Below are 17,406 nucleotides of genomic sequence, written 5' to 3'. Positions count from 1 at the left end.
CAGTATGGAAGGTAGTATTCATGTTCTTCATTCCAATCATACTGTGCTGTCAGCTTTCGTACCTCGGGCAGAAAATTAACTGGGTTGATTCCAAGATTGTTAACTTTTCTGGACTAATAATGCTATTTAAGCTATAGCAACTTTAAATTGCTGTAACCCTACAGAAACTACCTGATACTTGACTTTATTACCTATGTCCATTGCTTCTTTTAGCTAGACAAAATGTAAGTCGGATAGAAAGGCTAGTGAGGCTTGTGGGAAAAACATACACATAAGAAAAGAATAGATGGATCAGTAGCAAAATCCACATTACGTTTTTTTTCCAGTGGATATACTGATGTGGAAATGCTTTATTAACACTAATATGCTTTTTCTGTTTTGCTGACAGGCGACTTCCATGTATGCACCTTTTCCACCAAGTATGTGTAGATCAGTGGTTGATTACTAACAAGAAGTGCCCGATTTGCAGAGTGGACATTGAGGCTCAACTGCCTAGTGAAAGCTGACACCATTTTCCAGAACTCTTGTCCTCCTTCTTGCTCCCTCTCATCCTTCCTGGTACTGCAGTCAACCAAAGATGGCATGACTTACCTGCGCAGATTTGGAAGCATTGAACCTAAGAGTGCTGGCTCTGCTATATGGTACAACTAATGCTAGACCTACAGTTTATGTAGAAGACAGTTGAGTTTCAGTGTATTTATAAAACTTTTTTTAGGTTTTACTTTTTTTTTCTTTCATTACTGTATTTTTGCATGGTTCCTTGTATTGCATTTGTTTGCACATATTATGGGCTTTGTGACCCCAAACTTGCAGGCAAGAATAGCTGCTTTAGTAAGTAGAACTGTGTGGTCTCTTTTTTTTTTTGGTTTGTTTTACATAGTTTCGAGCTTTGAAAGTATGATTTCACTCATTACTAACCTCAGATTCCTTAATTTAATCAGTCATGTATTTTAGTTTAATGTATAAAGATCATCTAGAAAAGGATAATATTATGTATTGAGACATTCCTTCATTAGGAAAAAATGGCTGCTGTATATTTACAATATCAGTTCTGAGTCAAACAACATCTGTAACAGTGGGAACAGAATATGAACTATATTCAGTTTGTTACATACTGCATACTCATCACCAGAGTTCTTGTCTGATCAAATTTGTTCTAAAATTTCAGCACAATGCAGATATATTTGAATGTCAATATTAAACATTTAGACTGCTGTTCAGATTGTATTTATCATTTTCTTCCTATGTCTAGAAATTTGAGTCCCTAACTTAATATTTGCTGCTGTGAAACAGCTCTAGTGAACACTAAATGTTGATTTCAGTTAGCTGGATTGTAGATACTTGCAGATGGAAAAAAAAATTCTTAGGGATATGGAAAAAGCTTAGATTCTTTGTTTGGTCTTTTTCTGCTAACTTAAGTTGAGGTATCTGTGCACACTGAGGGTTTTTTGTTTGTTTTGAATATAAAACCATTCAGTCAGGACTTAGAGCTGCAGGGTTTTTTGTTTCTTTTTTTTTTTGGTTGGTTTTATTTTTGGGGGTTAGATATACATGCATTGATAGAACTTCTAAAGATTCCAGGCTTGTCTTGGGATTTTTATTAGTTTTAAGGTTAATAAAATTAGCTAAATACAGCTGACTCTTGGTCTTTTTTTCATTAGAAAAGTGAAATCCTGTAAATTTCTGTAGACACAACTTATGTGGTTACCTAGTTTTACCTTGATTATAGATTCCCTCTATAAATTACCAACAGTCCATCACTGATTGAAATATTTTCTATAGTTAAGATTTGCTGCATAATATAGTATATAGAATTAAGTTATAATGTACTAACATTTTGCCTTTGGAGGAGGTTTTAATCCACATCAGGTCTAAAGTTGCTCATCAACATTCTTACACATATTATAGATTATAGTTTATTTAAATGCGCTCAACAGATGCTGAAAATTGCAAAAACATTGAGACAGAATTACTGTCACATTGGAGAAGATGTTCCTAGGGGATCATATATGAACATGTCAATAAGCTTGCATTAAGCTACCTGCTTTGTAAGTGGATTGAATAATAAATACCTTCAGTTTCTCTTGTCTTTGTCTTTCATAATCAGATTAAGTGTAAAACAGTTTACAGTAACCTAGAAAATGTTATGTTTACACTAAAAAAGTGATCCATTTATAAATATTACCTTATCTAATTTGATGCTTGTTTTTTGTCTGGTTAAAGCTGCTTTCCCCCTTCCCCCTTTTTTTTTCCTCTAATCTGTTAGGAGTAGCATTTCCCAATGCAGTGTTTATTGCTGGCAACAAAATTAACACCTCTGGCACTGAGGCATTAAGTGGAAAGAAATTTTATTCCAGAATGTGTGATAAATGGACATTCTCAAACTTAACTGCATTGCTAAAACTGAACTTCAAACCACTTGGTGTATGGGGGATATGGGAGAGGCAACACGTGATTTGAGTGCTTGAAAACCTGGCGTGGTTCTGTGCTAAAGCTTCTTGAACGTTGTGACTGTAGGAAGCTGTCAGAAATTGAAGCCGCATTGGTAAAAATTAACAAAACTGACTGGAAGGACTGAGCAGAAGATAGTTCCTTTTCTTCAGTGACTACTGAAAAGGAGTGAAGTTACTTGACCACTGATGCTCGAAGTCTGACAATAACTTCTTTAAAAGTTTCCAAGAAGGTACTTGAGAGACATGGGGCAAAAAAAGACAGGACCTGTGAAATAATTGAGACCCTGGGTATGTAATGGAATCTCTTGGCTTCCTTAAAAGACAAGCACAGGTTTGGGGGATTTTCTTTGGGATTCTTTTATGCACCTGATGTGGGTGCCTGGTACTAGAGGTATTTTAGTGGCCCATGCATTGACTTGTTTTATAACTGCTACTGATATTGTCTTGCTTTTAAATGTATGCCTAACATTGTAATGTGATGTTGAACACTTAGGTATTTGGCAGGAATCACAGTGTTCTGATCTTATATGCTATTGCAGGAGCTAATAAAGCTGCAGCCTATTTCTATTCCAGAAAGTTGTGACTTGACCATAACTTAAGAAGGAAAATGAGTAGGCTTTTGATTTTGAAAATTTCCACCACTTACTGTGCTTTACATGCTTAGATGCATTGCCTTAAGTTTTCTGCAGCATCTTTGAAGATATGATTCTCACCAGTATGCATCAAATTACTTTTCATATAAATTTCCATTGTCAAAAGAAATCCTTTTGTATGCAATAAATAAAATGTTAGACCGGTATCATTCAAGGTCTGTTTCCTTCTGCCTTCCTTACTTTGCTTTATAAGTCTTGATGTGCAAAAATTGTTTTACATACAATCTTTTCTTACAAGCACCATCAAAGAAAAATTTCTCACGGTGAAGGATCAACACCAGCTGCTGTTAAATGCGTTTGATAAACAGTGCGTTGTTTATCTGGAACTTGGGAATTCAGGAAAACTGATCTCACAAAGGCTATCCAAATAACTTGTGCGTACATGAGTATACATATAAAGCCAATTTGGGGAGGCTGCAAAGCAATTGTAATTCCATTGCTGCAAAGCAATTGTAATTCTGACGCTTCTGACAGATTCCTGAATTTTGTGACCATCATACAATATGTATTTCGGAAAACTGAGCACTTGAATCCCAGAAGAAATATTTCTGCTCTTTGCACTTCAGGTGCATTTTCCCGGTAAAGTCTTGGCCGGGTCCCAACTCCAAACTTGGAGCTGCGGAGGCGTTCCCAGGGTCCTGTTCTTCAGTACCGACGTGTTACAAAGCACTGGTTCACTTAAACTTGAGACCGTCCTCGGTAAACAGGGAATGCAAATATTAGAAGATTAAAAGCACTAGGACTTAGAAATGGAGAAGGTAAGGCAGGGAATTAGCAGCAGCTGAGTAATCTGAAGGAGGGAGGGGGGTCTCCTTGCGAGTCTTCAAATGGCTGGCTTACGCTAGGAAACGCGAGAACGAAGTGAGCAACGGCGCTAGCTCTAGCAAGCTGCGGGAGAACAGCGCTGCTGCGCGCGGGCCGCTCTGCAGCCAGGGGCGGGGGGGAGGCACGCTCGGCTGCTCTCCATCTCTGGGCCGTGCGGCGCGTCCCCACGGCGCCGGGGACCGGGAGCCTCCAGAAATTACCATGCGAAACTGGCAGATGGTTGCCCATTTAAACCAGATTATATCGTAATTTATATTTAAGCAGCGATTTGCTCTTGGTAAAGAAAGCTGAAGAAGCGGGAGGGGCTGCAGTGAGGAGCGTCGCGCACTGCAATACGGAGCCAGGTACCACTTCCTCAGCTCGCACGGGAAGCAGTGACGCACCGTGGCAGCGGGCTCCCTCGTACTTCTTGCACAGGCTACGAACACTGAGAGGTAGAGAGGTAGCGGGGCTCGACTGATTTTTCTTCCCTGATTTCGCTTTTCTCAGTGGAACGCCTCAGGCCCGGGGTACAGCCCCGCGCCCCGCCCGCTGCTCGCCCTCTCGCACGTGCGGCGCTCGTAGCGCGGCTGTTAGCGAGCAAAAGCTTCCCAGCGCGTTTGGAAGCTGAGGGCGGTGCGGCTGGAGCTGAAGCCGCCTGCCCGCAGCCTCGCCCTGGCCCCCGCGAGCGGCTCCCACGCGTCCGAAGGGGCGCGACCTCAGCACCGCGCCCAGCCCACACGGGCGCGAGCCTGTCCCCGCGGCGCATGCGCCGCCCCGCCCCGAGCTCCCGGCTCGGCGGAAATGATGAGATCCTTTTCCTCTTTGGGTGGGGCCTCATGCCGTGGGCCAATCGAGTGCGTGCATCGTACGAAGCTGCCCAATAGGAGCGCGGGAGGATGTTTAAAAGGAACCGCGCGGCGCGAGGCAGCAGTTGGTGGTCTCTGGCGGCTGAGGGTTTTCTGTGTGGAGCGGTGCGAGCGGCTGCGGCCTACTCTGCTTTCCGTACCAATGGCGTTAACGCGCCGCGCAGCCGTGAGTGTTGTTTGTATGGGAGGCGGCCCGGGCTGGCCCGGCTGAGGAGATCGGGGGGCGGGAAGTTGAGCGAGTCCCCCGCAGCTGGTCGAGCGTGTAGGCCGTGGATGGTGCGCGGGTGGGAGCTGGGGGCTGCCTGAGTACCGAGGGGCTGAGCTCGGCGCCCTTAGCCGGCTGAGGGCGTTAGGGAGGGCTTTGTTCTGCCGCGTGGGGGGCGGGGGGGTGATGGCGGTGAGATGGGGATGGGGGTTCCGCGCCGTACGCGGCCGTGTGTCACTTTCTCTTCTGCCGGTAGAGAGCGGGGGAGCGAGCGTGCGAGGAGGCGGGAGCTGCGCCGCGTGACGGTCCCCGAGGTGGGGGGAGGCGGGGAGCTCTGGTTCTCCCCGCTCCTGAGTGGCACACCTGCGCTGGCGCTGCACGCGGATCGCAGCTGGCCTTGGCCGCTCCCCCGCCGAGCGGGGGATGGGGGAGGGGATACGTGCCGGAGGAGAGAAAAACCATTTTCAGAGTAAACTTTACGATGGTTTGAACCGAAGGCCGCTTTCAGTTTTTGAAAACTACTGGCTGGCAGCCCTGCTCGCGGCAGGAGGTTGGAGCTTAATGGTCTTCAAGGTCCCTTCCAAACTAAGCTATTCTATGATTCTTTGCAGTGGACAAGAAAGTACGTTTACATCCCTATAATTTCTTCATGGTCTGTAATAAAGAGTGTTTTCCCTGACCAGGTGGAATTGTTACTCTGGTCTTGAAAGAGGGTAAATACGATAAATAAGTGCTTGCCTGCTACCTATCTAACTTCAAGTTAAAAGAGTTTGAGGAGGAATGAGGAATTGTGTGTTGTTTTGAACTTGCAACTCAATTTCATAGCACTCTCTGTAACCAGTGTGGCTTCTTCCTTGGAGCCTGTGTGTGTGTAGGAAATGAAGCCTGGTTAAGTAATATATAGTATGTATAGAGGCATGCCAGTACAGTGGTATGTGCTATAATGTAATTAAACATCTGAAAATCAAAAGTCGGGCCAACTTCACTCAGACTGCGGTTTTATTGTTTTAGGTCACTAGAGGGATGGAGAATGCTGTGACTGGACTTAATAGTAAAGCCAAAGTTCAGGTGCCTGGCAAAAGGGCTGTTTTAGAAGAAATAGGTAACAAAGTCACAAGAGGATCCAATGTCGCTAAGGTATAGTACACTTGAAATCTATCGGTAGGGAAAGGGTAGATAAATAGCGCTGTACTAATAGCTATTGTTTTCACTACAGAAAACAGACTGCATCAAAGCATCAGCAAAGCCTACAAAAGGACCTGGCAAGACGACAAATAAAGTTGTACAGCCAAAACCTCCAGTGGCTGTGAATCAAGCAGTCAAAGACACTACTACTGCTTCAAAGGTAGGCAGTAAAAATACTAATCTGCTTCTTAGGGCTTAGAGCCCTAACGTCAAATTTTATCTGTAGGTGTATTCCATTTCCGTGTTGAAAAAACAGGGCTTTTGTCTTGAAGTTTTGGTTTAATGCATGGCAGTCTTGGTGAAAGCTTGCTACACTGGGGTGCAAACTCTTTCAGCTTTTGATCTTAAGTTGTTGCACTAGAAAAATGTGGGAATAAAGAAACAACGATGCTTAGTCAGTTGAAGTGAAAGCACTGTGATCTGTTTCTTAGGTTCTATCCCCTGTCCCTATGGATGTATCTATGCAGGAGGAGGATTTGTGTCAAGCCTTCTCTGATGTGTTGCTCCACAATGTAGAAGACATCGATGCGGATGACTCGGGGAACCCCCAGCTATGTAGTGACTATGTAAAAGATATCTATCTGTATCTGAGACAGCTTGAGGTATGACATACTGAGTCTGTGCTGCTTGCAGTGGGGTGTTAATCTTGTTGCTCATGCAGCTCTTTCTCCAACAGCTGCAGCAATCTGTGCGCCCACATTACCTTGAAGGGAAAACGATCAATGGACGTATGCGTGCAATTTTAGTTGACTGGCTTGTCCAGGTCCACTCAAGATTTCAGCTTCTTCAGGAAACGCTGTATATGTGTGTTGCAGTTATGGACCGCTTCTTACAAGTAAGTCTCAAAGATGCTTATCAGCTTGAATTTAGATAGGGAGATTTGGTCAATAACTATGGTTTTAAAGGCATTTAGGATTTATCCCAAGAACTATAGAATCATAGAATTAGCTAGGTTGGAAAAGACCTACAAGATCATCCAGTCCAACCATCCACCTACCACCAATAACCCCACTAAACCATGTCTCTCAATGCTGTATCTAAATGTTTCTTGAACACCTCCAGGGACGGTGACTCAACCACCTCCCTGGGCAGCCCATTCCAGCACCTGACCACTCTTTCAGAAAAGTAGTATTTCCTAATGTCCAGCCTAAATCTCCCCTGGCGCAACTTGAGGCCATTCCCCCTCGTCCTGTCACTAGTTACAAGAGAGAAGAGGCCGACCCCCAGCTCACTACAACCTCCCTTCAGGTAGTTACAGAGAGCGATAAGGTTGCCCCTGAGCCTCCTCTACAGGCTGAACAATCCCAGCTCCCTCAGCCGCTCCTCATAAGGCCTGTGCTCCAGACCCCTCACAGCTTCGTCGCCCTCCTCTGAACATGCTCCAGGGCCTCAGTGTCTTTCTTGCAGTGAGGGGCCCAAAACTGGACACAGTACTTGAGGTGGGGCCTCACCAGGGCTGAGTACAGAGGGAGAATGACTTCCCTGCTCCTACTGGCAACACTCATTCTGATACAAGCCAGGATGCCATTGGCCTTCTTGGCCACCTGGGCACACTGTTGGCTCATGCTCAGCCGAGCATCGACCAGTACCCTCAGGTCTGTTTCCTCCACACAACCTTCTAGCCACTCTGCCCCGAGCCTGTAGCGTTGCCTGGGGTTGTTGCGGCCAAAGTGCAGGACCCGGCACTTGGTCTTGTTGAACCTCATCCCACTGGCTTCAGCCCAGAGGTCCAGCCTGTCCAGATCTCTCTGTAGGGCCTCTCTACCCCCAGGCAGATCGACACTTCCTGCCAGCTTGGTGTCGTCTGCAAACTTTCTGAGTGCTCTCAATGCCCTCATCCAGGTCATCAATCAAGAACCCTACTGTTTGTCTGAGAGTTCTGTAACATAGCGTCTTAAATCTAAAGCAGTGATTCTCTGAACTTAAAGGAATGCTTTTGACTCAGAAGAATCTCAGTTATGTTTTTAATAATCACTGGAAAAAAATGGCATTTTAAGCTGATGAATTGTAATGTTCAGAGTTCAAATTTTGAGGTGTGCTTTTCCAATTCCTGTATTGCAGAATCATGCAGTACCTCGTAAGAGGCTTCAGTTGGTGGGTGTAACAGCGCTGCTTCTAGCCTCAAAATACGAAGAGATGTACTCTCCAGACATAGCAGACTTTGTTTATATTACTGACAATGCCTACAACAGTGCTGAAGTTAGAGAAATGGAGATCACAATTCTGAAAGAACTGAACTTTGATTTGGGACGGCCTCTTCCGCTTCACTTCTTAAGAAGAGCATCAAAAGCTGGGGAGGTGGGTACTTGTCTTCAGTATGTAGAATTTTCTGGTTCATGTATCACAGAATTGTGGAATAGTTGAAAGGGACCATGGAGGCCATCTGGTCCAAACTCTTGCCATGCTCAAGCAGAGCTGGAGCTGCTTGCCTGGATCATGTCTAGGTGGCTTTTAAATATCCCTAATAAGGGAGACTCTAGAACTTGTTTGTATAACCTCTTCCAGTGCTCCATTGCTCTCAGGGTAAAAAAAAAAAAAAGTGCTTGCCGGTGTTCAGGTAGAACTTGTGTTCCAGTTTTGGCACTGCTGAAGACAGCATGGCTCCATCCTCCTTGCACCCTCCCTTGAGATGTTCATATACGCTGACAAGTAAACCCCTGATAATCAAGATTATGTAGAGGAAATCAGTATTGCTTTTTAGGCATTCTCACCTTGCTTGCTTCCTCCTTAAATGCTGGATTTTGAGGTGTGTTCAGTTACAAAACTCCAAGTGGAATATTAAGAGATCACCACTGTGGTAGCCTGTAGAGGTTTCATATTTGTATTTACTGGGGCCTGTGTTCAGTCTTAATTGCACTGTTAAAGTAAACTAAGCATACCTAGAAGAGAAGCCTTTTGCCTGGTAATCAATGGGTTACTAATAAAAAGGTACAGAGGTTTAGCTCTTCTTGATTTTGGATGCAAATGTAGTATTATCTCAGGAATCAAAATAGAAGCTTTCTCTCTGAGCTTTTTCCTGCCTCGCTATTATGAGGCTCTTACACCTGAGTATAACTATTCACAGTTCAAGTGGGCTTCAATTCATAGAAAGGTTTGAGTTGGAAGGGATTTTTAAGGTCACCTAGTTCCAGCCCCTCTGCTATAGGCAGGGACACTTCCCTCTATCCCTCTAGACCAGGCTGCTCACAGCCCCATCTAGCCTGGCCTTGAATGCTTCCAGGAGGGGGCATCCACAACCTTGCTGGGCAGCCTGCTCCAGTCTCACCACCCTCACAGTAAATTATTTCTTCCTGATATCTAGTCTAAATCTACCCTCTTCCAGTTTAAAACCATTTCCCATCATCCTGTTGCTACCTGCCCATATAAAAAGTTCTTCCCCAGCTTTCCTGTAGGCCCCCTTCAGGTACTGGAAGGGTGCCAGGTATCCTTGGAGCTTTCTCTTTTCTAGGCTGAGGAGCCCCGGCTCTCTTAGCCTGTTTTCATAGGGGAGCTCCAGCCCTCTCATCATCTTCATGGCCCTTCTCTGGACCTGCTCTAACAGCTCAATGTCCTTCTTAGGTTGGAGGCTCCAGAACTGGACACAGTACTCCAGGTGGGGTCTCAGGAGAGCAGAGTAGAGGGGCAGAATCAGCTCCCTTGTCCTGCTGGTCGCACTTTTCTTGATGCAGCCCAGGATATGGTTGGCCTTCTGGGCTGCTGCATTTGCTACTGGCTCGTGTTGAGTCTTTCATCAACTGACACCCCCAAATCCTTCTCCTCGGGGCTGCTCTCAATCCATTCTCTGCCCAACCTGTATCTGTGCTTGAGATTGCCTGAGCCAGATGCAGATCTTGCACTTGGCCTTGTTGAACTTCATGAGGTGAGCATGGGCCTACCTCTAAAGCCTGTCCTGATCCTTCTGGGTAGCATCTCTTCCCTTTAGCTTGTCAACTGCACCACTCAGCTTGGTGTTTTCTGTGTTGCCTACAATGATGGTAAGTAACACCAGACCCAGCAGCATCCCTGAGGAATGTCATTTGTCACTGGTCTCCACTTGGACATTGAGCTGTTGACCACAACTCTCTGAGTGTGACCACCCAGCCAATTCCTTATCCAGCAAGTGGTCCATTCGTCAAATCCATTTTTCTCCAGTCTGGTGACCAGGATGTCATGTGGGACAGGGTCAAATGCTTTCTACAAGTCTAGGTAAATGATGTCACTTGTTCTTTATCGACTGATGCTGCAACTCCATCGTAAAAGGCCACCAAATTTGTCAGGCATGACTTGCCTTCGGTGAATCTATGTTGGTTACCAGCAATCTCCTTGTCTTTATTTTCCATGTGCCTTAGTAGGGCCTTCAGGACGATCTGCTCCATGATCTTGCCAGGCACAGAGGTGAGACTGACTGGCCTGTAGTTTCCTGCATTTTCTTTTTTTCCCTTCTTGAAAAGGAGGGTTATGTTTCACCTTTACCAATTAGTGGGAACTTAACCAGACTGCCATGACCTTTCAGATATGATGGATAGCAGCTTGGCAAGTTCATCTACTAGTTCCCTCAGAACCTGTGGATGGATCTCATTGGGTCCCATGGACTTATGCAAGATTATGTTCTTTAGATGGTCTCAAACCTGATCTTCACTTACAGCAGACAGATGTACCTTCTCCAAGCTCTTAACCGTTGCTTTCTGCAACTTAGGCAATGTGGCTAGAGCCCTTGCTGGTGAAGACTGAGGCAAAGAAGTCATTGAGCACTTCAGTCCTCATGAATCCCTCATGACCAGGTCTCCAGTCCCCTTCTTGGAAGGGGCCCACATCTTCCCTGACCTTCTTTTTCTCACTGATAAACCTATAGAATTTCTTATTGTCCCCCTTAATGTCCCTGGCTAGTTATAATTCTGTCTAGGTTTTACCTTTCCTAACCTGATCCCTGGCTGCTCAGACTATTTCTTCATAGTCCTCCCAGGTAACCCGTTCCTCCTACTCCCTATAGACTTCCTTTTTGAGCTCAATTAAGTCCAGGAGCTCCTTGTTGATCCCCAGAGGCCTCCTGGCATTCTTGCCTGCCTGCCGCCTTCTTGGGATGCGCTGCTTCTGGGCTTGGAGGAAATGGTCCTTGAATACCAACTAGCTTTCTTGGGCCCCTCTTCCCTCCAGGGCTTTCTTCCATGTCACCCTGCTAAGCAGTTCCCTAAGAGAGTCCCAAGTCTGCTCTCCTGAAGTCCAGTGTAGCAAGCTTGCTGTGCACCCTCTTTGACACCCTGAGGATTTTGAACTCCACCATTTTGTGGTCACTACAGCCAAGGCTGCCCTTGAGCTTCACATTACTCCTCAGCCTCTCCTTGGTGAGGACAAGCATAGCACCTTTTCTCATGGCTTCCTGTACTACTTGGAAGAGGAAGTTATCATCAGCACATTCCTGGAACCTCTTTGATTTCTGGTGCACTGCTCTGTTGTCCTTCCAGCAGATATTGGGGTGGTTGAAGTCCCCCATGAGGACCACGTTTTGTGAATGTGAAGCTGCTCCTATCTCTTTATAGAAGGCCTCATCCTCTTGCTCTTCTTGATCAGGTGGCCTGTAGCAGACCCTCACTACGATGTTTCCTTCCCCTGCTTTCCCTTTCACCCTAACCCATAAGCTCTCTGTCAGCTCCTTGTCTCAGCCCAGGTGGAGCTCCAGGGACTCCAGGTGGTCGTTGAAGTAGAGGGCAAAACCCCTCCCTTACCCCTGCCTGTTTTTCCTGAAGAGTTTATACCCATCTATTCCTACAATCCAGCTGTGAGTGCTGTCCCACCATGTCTCAGTGATGCTAATGACATCATAGCCCTGTAGGCATTCACACTCCTGCACCTCCTCCTGCTTGTTCCCCGTGCTCCATGCATTGGTGGATGAGCGCTTGAGTTGGGCTCAGATATTTACCTTAATAGATCACTAAGTAACTTTTGAGGCTAGCTGAATTCCTAATGAAAATCTAGTTAACACATTTTATTCTCTCCCCCACCCTGTAGAGCATAGGTGTCCAACCTTTTGGCTTGCCTGGTCTGCACTGAGTAAAGAGGAGTTGTCTTGGGCTGCATAAACATAAGTTGCACCAAAAATAATGCCTCCTATTTATTTCCATGGAGACTACAGCTGGTACAAAGAACACAATAATGCTATCTGGTAGAGCAAGTTCCCAGCTACAAAACGCTTTTTTTTTTTTTTTTTTAATGTAGTCATCACTATTAGCTATACATTTTCACCACACTCATAAAAATCTGCACCAACTGAGGTCTTGCCAGGACTGAAAAACACCACCCACCACCTCACTGTGCTCACATCCACTGTTTGGGCATTCAGCAAGTGTCAGTGGATTAATTTTTTTTTTCTGCATAGAGGAATTCAGTGACACGCCTTTGCTTCATCTGCACTTTCATGTCCGATGCCGTTTTATCAGACTGCCCCTCTGCTGCCATCTGTCACACGGCAACAACATATAATGGAATGTTGGTGGGAAGGTTCAACCTCCATTGCCATATCATCAACATCCACTTCTGACATCAGGGGCCAACATTAAAAAAAATAATAATAAAATAAAAAAAAAATAGGAGGTATTACTTTTGGAGTAGTGTTTATAAAATATTCCATATCATCAAAATGTTTTATTACTTTTTAACATTTTAATATTAAAAATATATGAGGAACAAAAACATAAAACTAGTGGGATATTTTTCCTTGTTTTTGTGAAACTAATGCATCAGTCTTGTTCAGTGGAGTAAACAGTCTTGAACTTATTTTCAAACACCTTTAGCAAAATGGAAAGCACAGCTGCATATTCTTTGCTGTTCAGAGCACTGTATTTAGATCAAAACGCATACAATTACTTGCCATCGCTTGAATCAGCACTGCACAGCACTGCCCTCCCTGAGCACTGCTTTCAGCTGACAGTGTTAATAGCACGCTGACAGTTTGGTGCTGAGTGATGGGTGCGTGCATGGGGTGCTCTCTGGTGAAGAGCTGCTGCCTTTATAGCAGGGGGTGGCTGCACTGCCATCTGTGCTGGGCCATAAGTTGGACGTGCTTGCTGTTGGACACCCCAGTGCTTGATACTGCTGTTAAATACTCTTGTGACTGTGTCTACATTCCAAAGGTTGCTAGATGGAACTGGTTTAGAATTTTGAGGCAGCTGCTCGTTAACGCTGTTGACTATTGTTTTGCCAAGTTATTTGTAAGTTAATGGAATAAACAACCCTGAGGTATCATGATAAGGTAGATGAAACTGTGGACTAATGAACTCTCAATCCGGTAGGCGGATGCCGAGCAACATACGCTAGCCAAATACCTAATGGAACTGACACTGGTAGACTATGACATGGTGCACTACCACCCTTCAGAGATCGCAGCTGCTGCGTTATGCTTGTCACAGAAGGTTCTGGGGCACGATAAATGGGTAAGTGTTTTAATCAGAATCAAGGGGTTTTTTCCTCCATACAACTGAATTGAATCATTTAAAAATACTTGAGGAAATTGTGTTTAGCACTAATGCTGGAGATCAAATGATGATCGCTGGCTGATGCACAGTTGAATATAGAATGATTATAATGTTGAAAGTAAAACTTACTCTTTTCTGTATGAACACCATGATATGGTAGAGGTTTTTCGTATGGAAGTGAGGTACAGCACATATTGGTTTATTGTTTTGGGTGATTTTTTTTTTTTTTAAAGTAGGTCTTGATTCTGTAGCTTGCAAGTAAGCTAGATTAAATCATGGACCATGAATATGAAGTTGTAGTTCAGCTATCAGTTACTCTTGTACGGCTTGATTTGCTGTTCTGTATGGTGCAGAAATGTGACAGCATTGATGTGTCTAGTCTTCCACTGCACACTAGAAATTGCTCTGAATCTGCCTTTCTAACTGATAGTACTATAATTCCTAGTGCTCAAGGCTAGCACTTGATACCTGGGGCTTTAGCTAACTTAAGTGATTGTGCCTTGAGCAGAATTCCTCCCCCTTCATAAATCCTTAACTTCTTACTGTTGTGCTGCAGAGTACAAAGCAGCAGTACTATACTGGGTACGCAGAAGACAGTCTTGCGATGACCATGAAACATATGGCCAAGAATGTGGTCAAAGTAAATGAAAACTTAACAAAATACACTGTAAGTATAACTATTTAAATCTTCTAATGTTTTAGAAAATCACCTTTGCTGCATATTGTAACTTCATAGGTGAACATTTTGTGTTACCTTACAGCATACGCTATTTTGACAAGCCTGTGAAAGGGTGTTCAGTGGTACTAACATCAAAACTCTTTAGATAAACTACTTTTGCTGCTGTGCCTGCTGGTTCACTTGTAACCTTACTCTTGTTTGTTTTCAAAACAGACAGACTAATAACTCAAAATTGTCTGCCTGGATTTAAGTACTGTGCGTGTGTGTAAACTTCCTGTAACACTATTCCTCCACAGGCTGTAAGGAACAAGTATGCAAGTAGCAAACTCCTGAGGATCAGCACAATCCCTCAACTGAACTGTAAGACTATCAAGGACCTAGCTGCATCACTCTTATAACCCTAGGCAGATGTATTCTGATGATATATGCACTTTGTGTCATCCTCATTTGCCTACTGAGGAAAAAACTACTGCCCTGTGTAAATAGTATTCCAGCCCTACCACCAACTTTTCACTCTCGCTCTAAAGTTTTAAACTTGCTTTGTAATACAACTGTATGCCTAGAAATAAAGCTCCTCTCTTTCAAAAAAATAAAATAAAAACAAAAAAGCAATTATGCCTGCCATTTGATGTCCTGGTAGGACATGTGACAAAGTGGGTGGCTGATGCAGTTTGCACTTAGACATGGGTGATTATTCTTTTTGGTTGTTTCCAGTGATAATCTGGCTTCAAAGTGGGTTGTACTTAATAATTTGTTCTCACTCTTGATGAGCAGGCAGACTGTTAGTCTTCCCTTGATATACTTTAAGGGATGCTCAGTGTGTAGTTTCTTCCAGTGTGTTGTCCCAAAGAAGTATTCGAGAAGTAGTTTCACTTCAAGCTTGGGAAAGAAGTAGGCTGTAACAGGTACAGCCTTGTAAGGCTTTGTGTTTAGGTAACAGAGTGAAGATAGACAACTTGTTTTTGTATCTTCATATGCCAAAGCAAAGAGCAGAGGCAGAAAACAACACCTGTGATCACAACTCTAGTGTATGCTCAAAGGAGTACAAGCATTGTAAGTAAGTACTTCAACTCTTTTGCCTTGTTTCATTTTTGCCCTTTCTACTGATGTAGTACTTTAAATATATTTTATGTTAAATTGCAAACTCTAAGATATTCTGAAACTCTGCTGTAGTTGTTATCTCCCTTTTCTCTCTCCTGTATGAGTGTGCTGGCTCTGATGTAGAAGCAAGACCCCAGAACTACAAAACTATAGAGCGTGGATGTCTACATCTGTGGAATAATGTTGAAGCTGCAAGTGTTAATCTTCACAGGCAGGTGACCTTTTTTTCTCTAGGGTAAGACGGATAAGTCTAGCACTTACTGCAAGTGTTCTGGGGAGGAAGTGTGTGTGTTTGATCACTCAAGTCTATACAGTTCTGTCCTGGACTGAGGCATTAGTTTCTAGGCTCCTGTCCCAGTACAAAGAAATATATCTTGCAGTCTGTTATCTATTAATGGAAATGTCTGTAGGCTTAAATTAAGCCTGGGCAAGTGGCTTTGGAGGGATAGGATTCAAGATCTGGCACCTTAAAAGCAGTTATAAAAACTGCGTATGTTAATTTAAAAAAGTTGCAAAAACTTTAACAAGGAGTGCAGCGTGTAACACAGCTGGGCATAGCAAAAACAATCTGAATTAGAGCACAGGAGGGGCTACTTTTATTCAAAATCATGACAGTAAAATCAAACAGGTGGTGGTTAAGACATGTTAGCATGTATAATATCTGAAAGCAAACTGCACAGTGAACAGACTTGTTAAGCTATCTGCTTCTTGTTTTATTTCATGGAGGTTTGGAAGTCAAAGCAATGAATGCTTGTAACTATGGCAGACAGCAGCTACTCTAAATGGTGTGGGAGGCAATCAGACTTAAAACAGTAACACTTCTGCTTTTAGAAATCAGGAGGAGTGCTGCGTATCTGTAAGTACCTGGCATAAAAGCCATAGTAGAACTATTCTATGAGTAAGAACAGCGGAATACTGCATTATACATTCATACATGTTTCTAATATATTCAGTTTTTATATACAGTATAGGATTTGTTCCATAAATGTACAGCTTTGCATAAACACAACAGGTGGAGCATCAAACATAAATCCAACATGGGCCAGCCATATTCTAATATAAGTTTTGAAGGCAACATTGTTTAGCGTTACTGTGCATTTTTCTGTTTTAACCTTTTTGTAGTGCCTGCTGGAGTCCCTAAATAGAAATGCAACCAGTTCCATGACACCTCTACAGAATTAAAAAATACATACCATCACGTTAGGTTTTTAGATGGTGATACCCTAAAGGACCCTAAATCTTTTTAACATGTAGCAGCATACTTAACATGTTCCCTAGAATCATCTGCATTAGAAGAAATGCACATTTAACATGATCTTTGTTAGATAATTAAAAAGACTATTATCAACTAGAGGCACTTAATACACCATTTCCAAGTGTGTGGTCCCAGATTATAAAGCACCTTTCTGTTTCAGGATGATGGTAGGTTTGAGTATTCTTCACTGGACAAGTGTGAAAACCAGGTTTTAAATATAATAAATAACTTGTCAGTATGTCCATTGCTGTATGTTTCTGAGACAGAGGATCTGTGGATAACATTCTTCTTTCTTGTACGCAACTTTACTGCTGAAAAGTACTGCTGAGAATAGCAGATCTTGGGAGATCAGTGTCCTGAAGGCAAGGGAAAATATCTTCAACCACTGGTAACTTCATGCCATTTTTTATTTTTTTTCCTGAAAGTCTTTTTTATATCTTGGTGACATAATTGTTGGGAAAAAGACCTTGTTTCCCTCGTAGTCTCCCTGTCCACCAACCAGAAGGATCTATAACAAAGAAAGCAAAGTGAGGGGTAAGGCTTTGTAAACCTTTTTGTCTGTTTTCTGAGGCAGACTTAACAACTGCTTGACTTACTGTCAGCCTTCTTATAAAGAACTGATGATAAATGATTTGGAGAACTGAATTTGCTAATCTCTTGGCCGTGTGATTATGCCTTAGGTTTCTTTGGAGACATGAAAGAGAGGCTTCATTACTCGTTGGTTCTTAGGGCATAGGGTAGTTTTCAGCCAGAA

The 17,406-nt window shown here is 43.6% G+C and overlaps 3 protein-coding genes across 17 annotated transcripts in view; 2 read left to right on the top strand and 1 right to left on the bottom strand.

Annotated features, from left to right (window-relative positions):
• Positions 1-3,260, top strand: part of RNF111 (ring finger protein 111) — a 53,337-nt gene extending 50,077 nt beyond the window's left edge. For all 11 annotated transcript variants that reach the window (XM_021407766.1, XM_021407763.1, XM_021407756.1 and 8 more), the window contains one exon: positions 389-3,260. In XM_021407766.1, the coding sequence (XP_021263441.1) occupies positions 389-506 (118 nt within the window). In that variant the 3' untranslated portion in view covers positions 507-3,260. The remainder of the gene's footprint in view (positions 1-388) is intronic.
• On the top strand, positions 3,733-14,918 carry CCNB2 (cyclin B2). Of its 2 annotated transcripts, none has more exons than XM_021407770.1 (9): positions 3,733-3,864; positions 5,996-6,121; positions 6,201-6,329; positions 6,601-6,771; positions 6,846-7,004; positions 8,231-8,467; positions 13,435-13,575; positions 14,174-14,284; positions 14,593-14,918. In XM_021407770.1, exons 1-9 carry the CDS (start codon positions 3,856-3,858, stop codon positions 14,692-14,694), a joined length of 1,185 nt encoding a protein of 394 aa, XP_021263445.1. In that variant the 5' UTR covers positions 3,733-3,855; the 3' UTR covers positions 14,695-14,918. The 2 variants fall into 2 exon arrangements, with proteins under 2 accessions (XP_021263445.1, XP_021263444.1); XM_021407769.1 differs by lacking the exon at positions 3,733-3,864 and adding an exon at positions 4,793-4,945.
• Positions 15,971-17,406, bottom strand: part of MYO1E (myosin IE) — a 124,762-nt gene continuing 123,326 nt past the window's right edge. For all 4 annotated transcript variants that reach the window (XM_021407745.1, XM_021407744.1, XM_021407743.1 and 1 more), the window contains one exon: positions 15,971-17,160. In XM_021407745.1, the coding sequence (XP_021263420.1) occupies positions 17,084-17,160 (77 nt within the window). In that variant the 3' untranslated portion in view covers positions 15,971-17,083. The remainder of the gene's footprint in view (positions 17,161-17,406) is intronic.

Source organism: Numida meleagris, chromosome 9, assembly GCF_002078875.1.
Source record: "Numida meleagris isolate 19003 breed g44 Domestic line chromosome 9, NumMel1.0, whole genome shotgun sequence".
NCBI lineage: Eukaryota > Metazoa > Chordata > Aves > Galliformes > Numididae > Numida > Numida meleagris.
The sequence above is the reverse complement of the archived record's forward strand: the minus strand, read 5'-3'. Positions and strand labels throughout refer to the sequence as shown.

Coding starts and splice junctions, on each gene's coding strand:
- CCNB2 (XM_021407769.1), top strand. CDS start 4,922: ATGGCGTTAACGCGCCGCGCAGCC. Junction 4,946..5,995: donor CGTTAACGCGCCGCGCAGCC/GTGAGTGTTGTT, acceptor TTATTGTTTTAG/GTCACTAGAGGGATGGAGAA. Junction 6,772..6,845: donor TGTATCTGAGACAGCTTGAG/GTATGACATACT, acceptor TTTCTCCAACAG/CTGCAGCAATCTGTGCGCCC.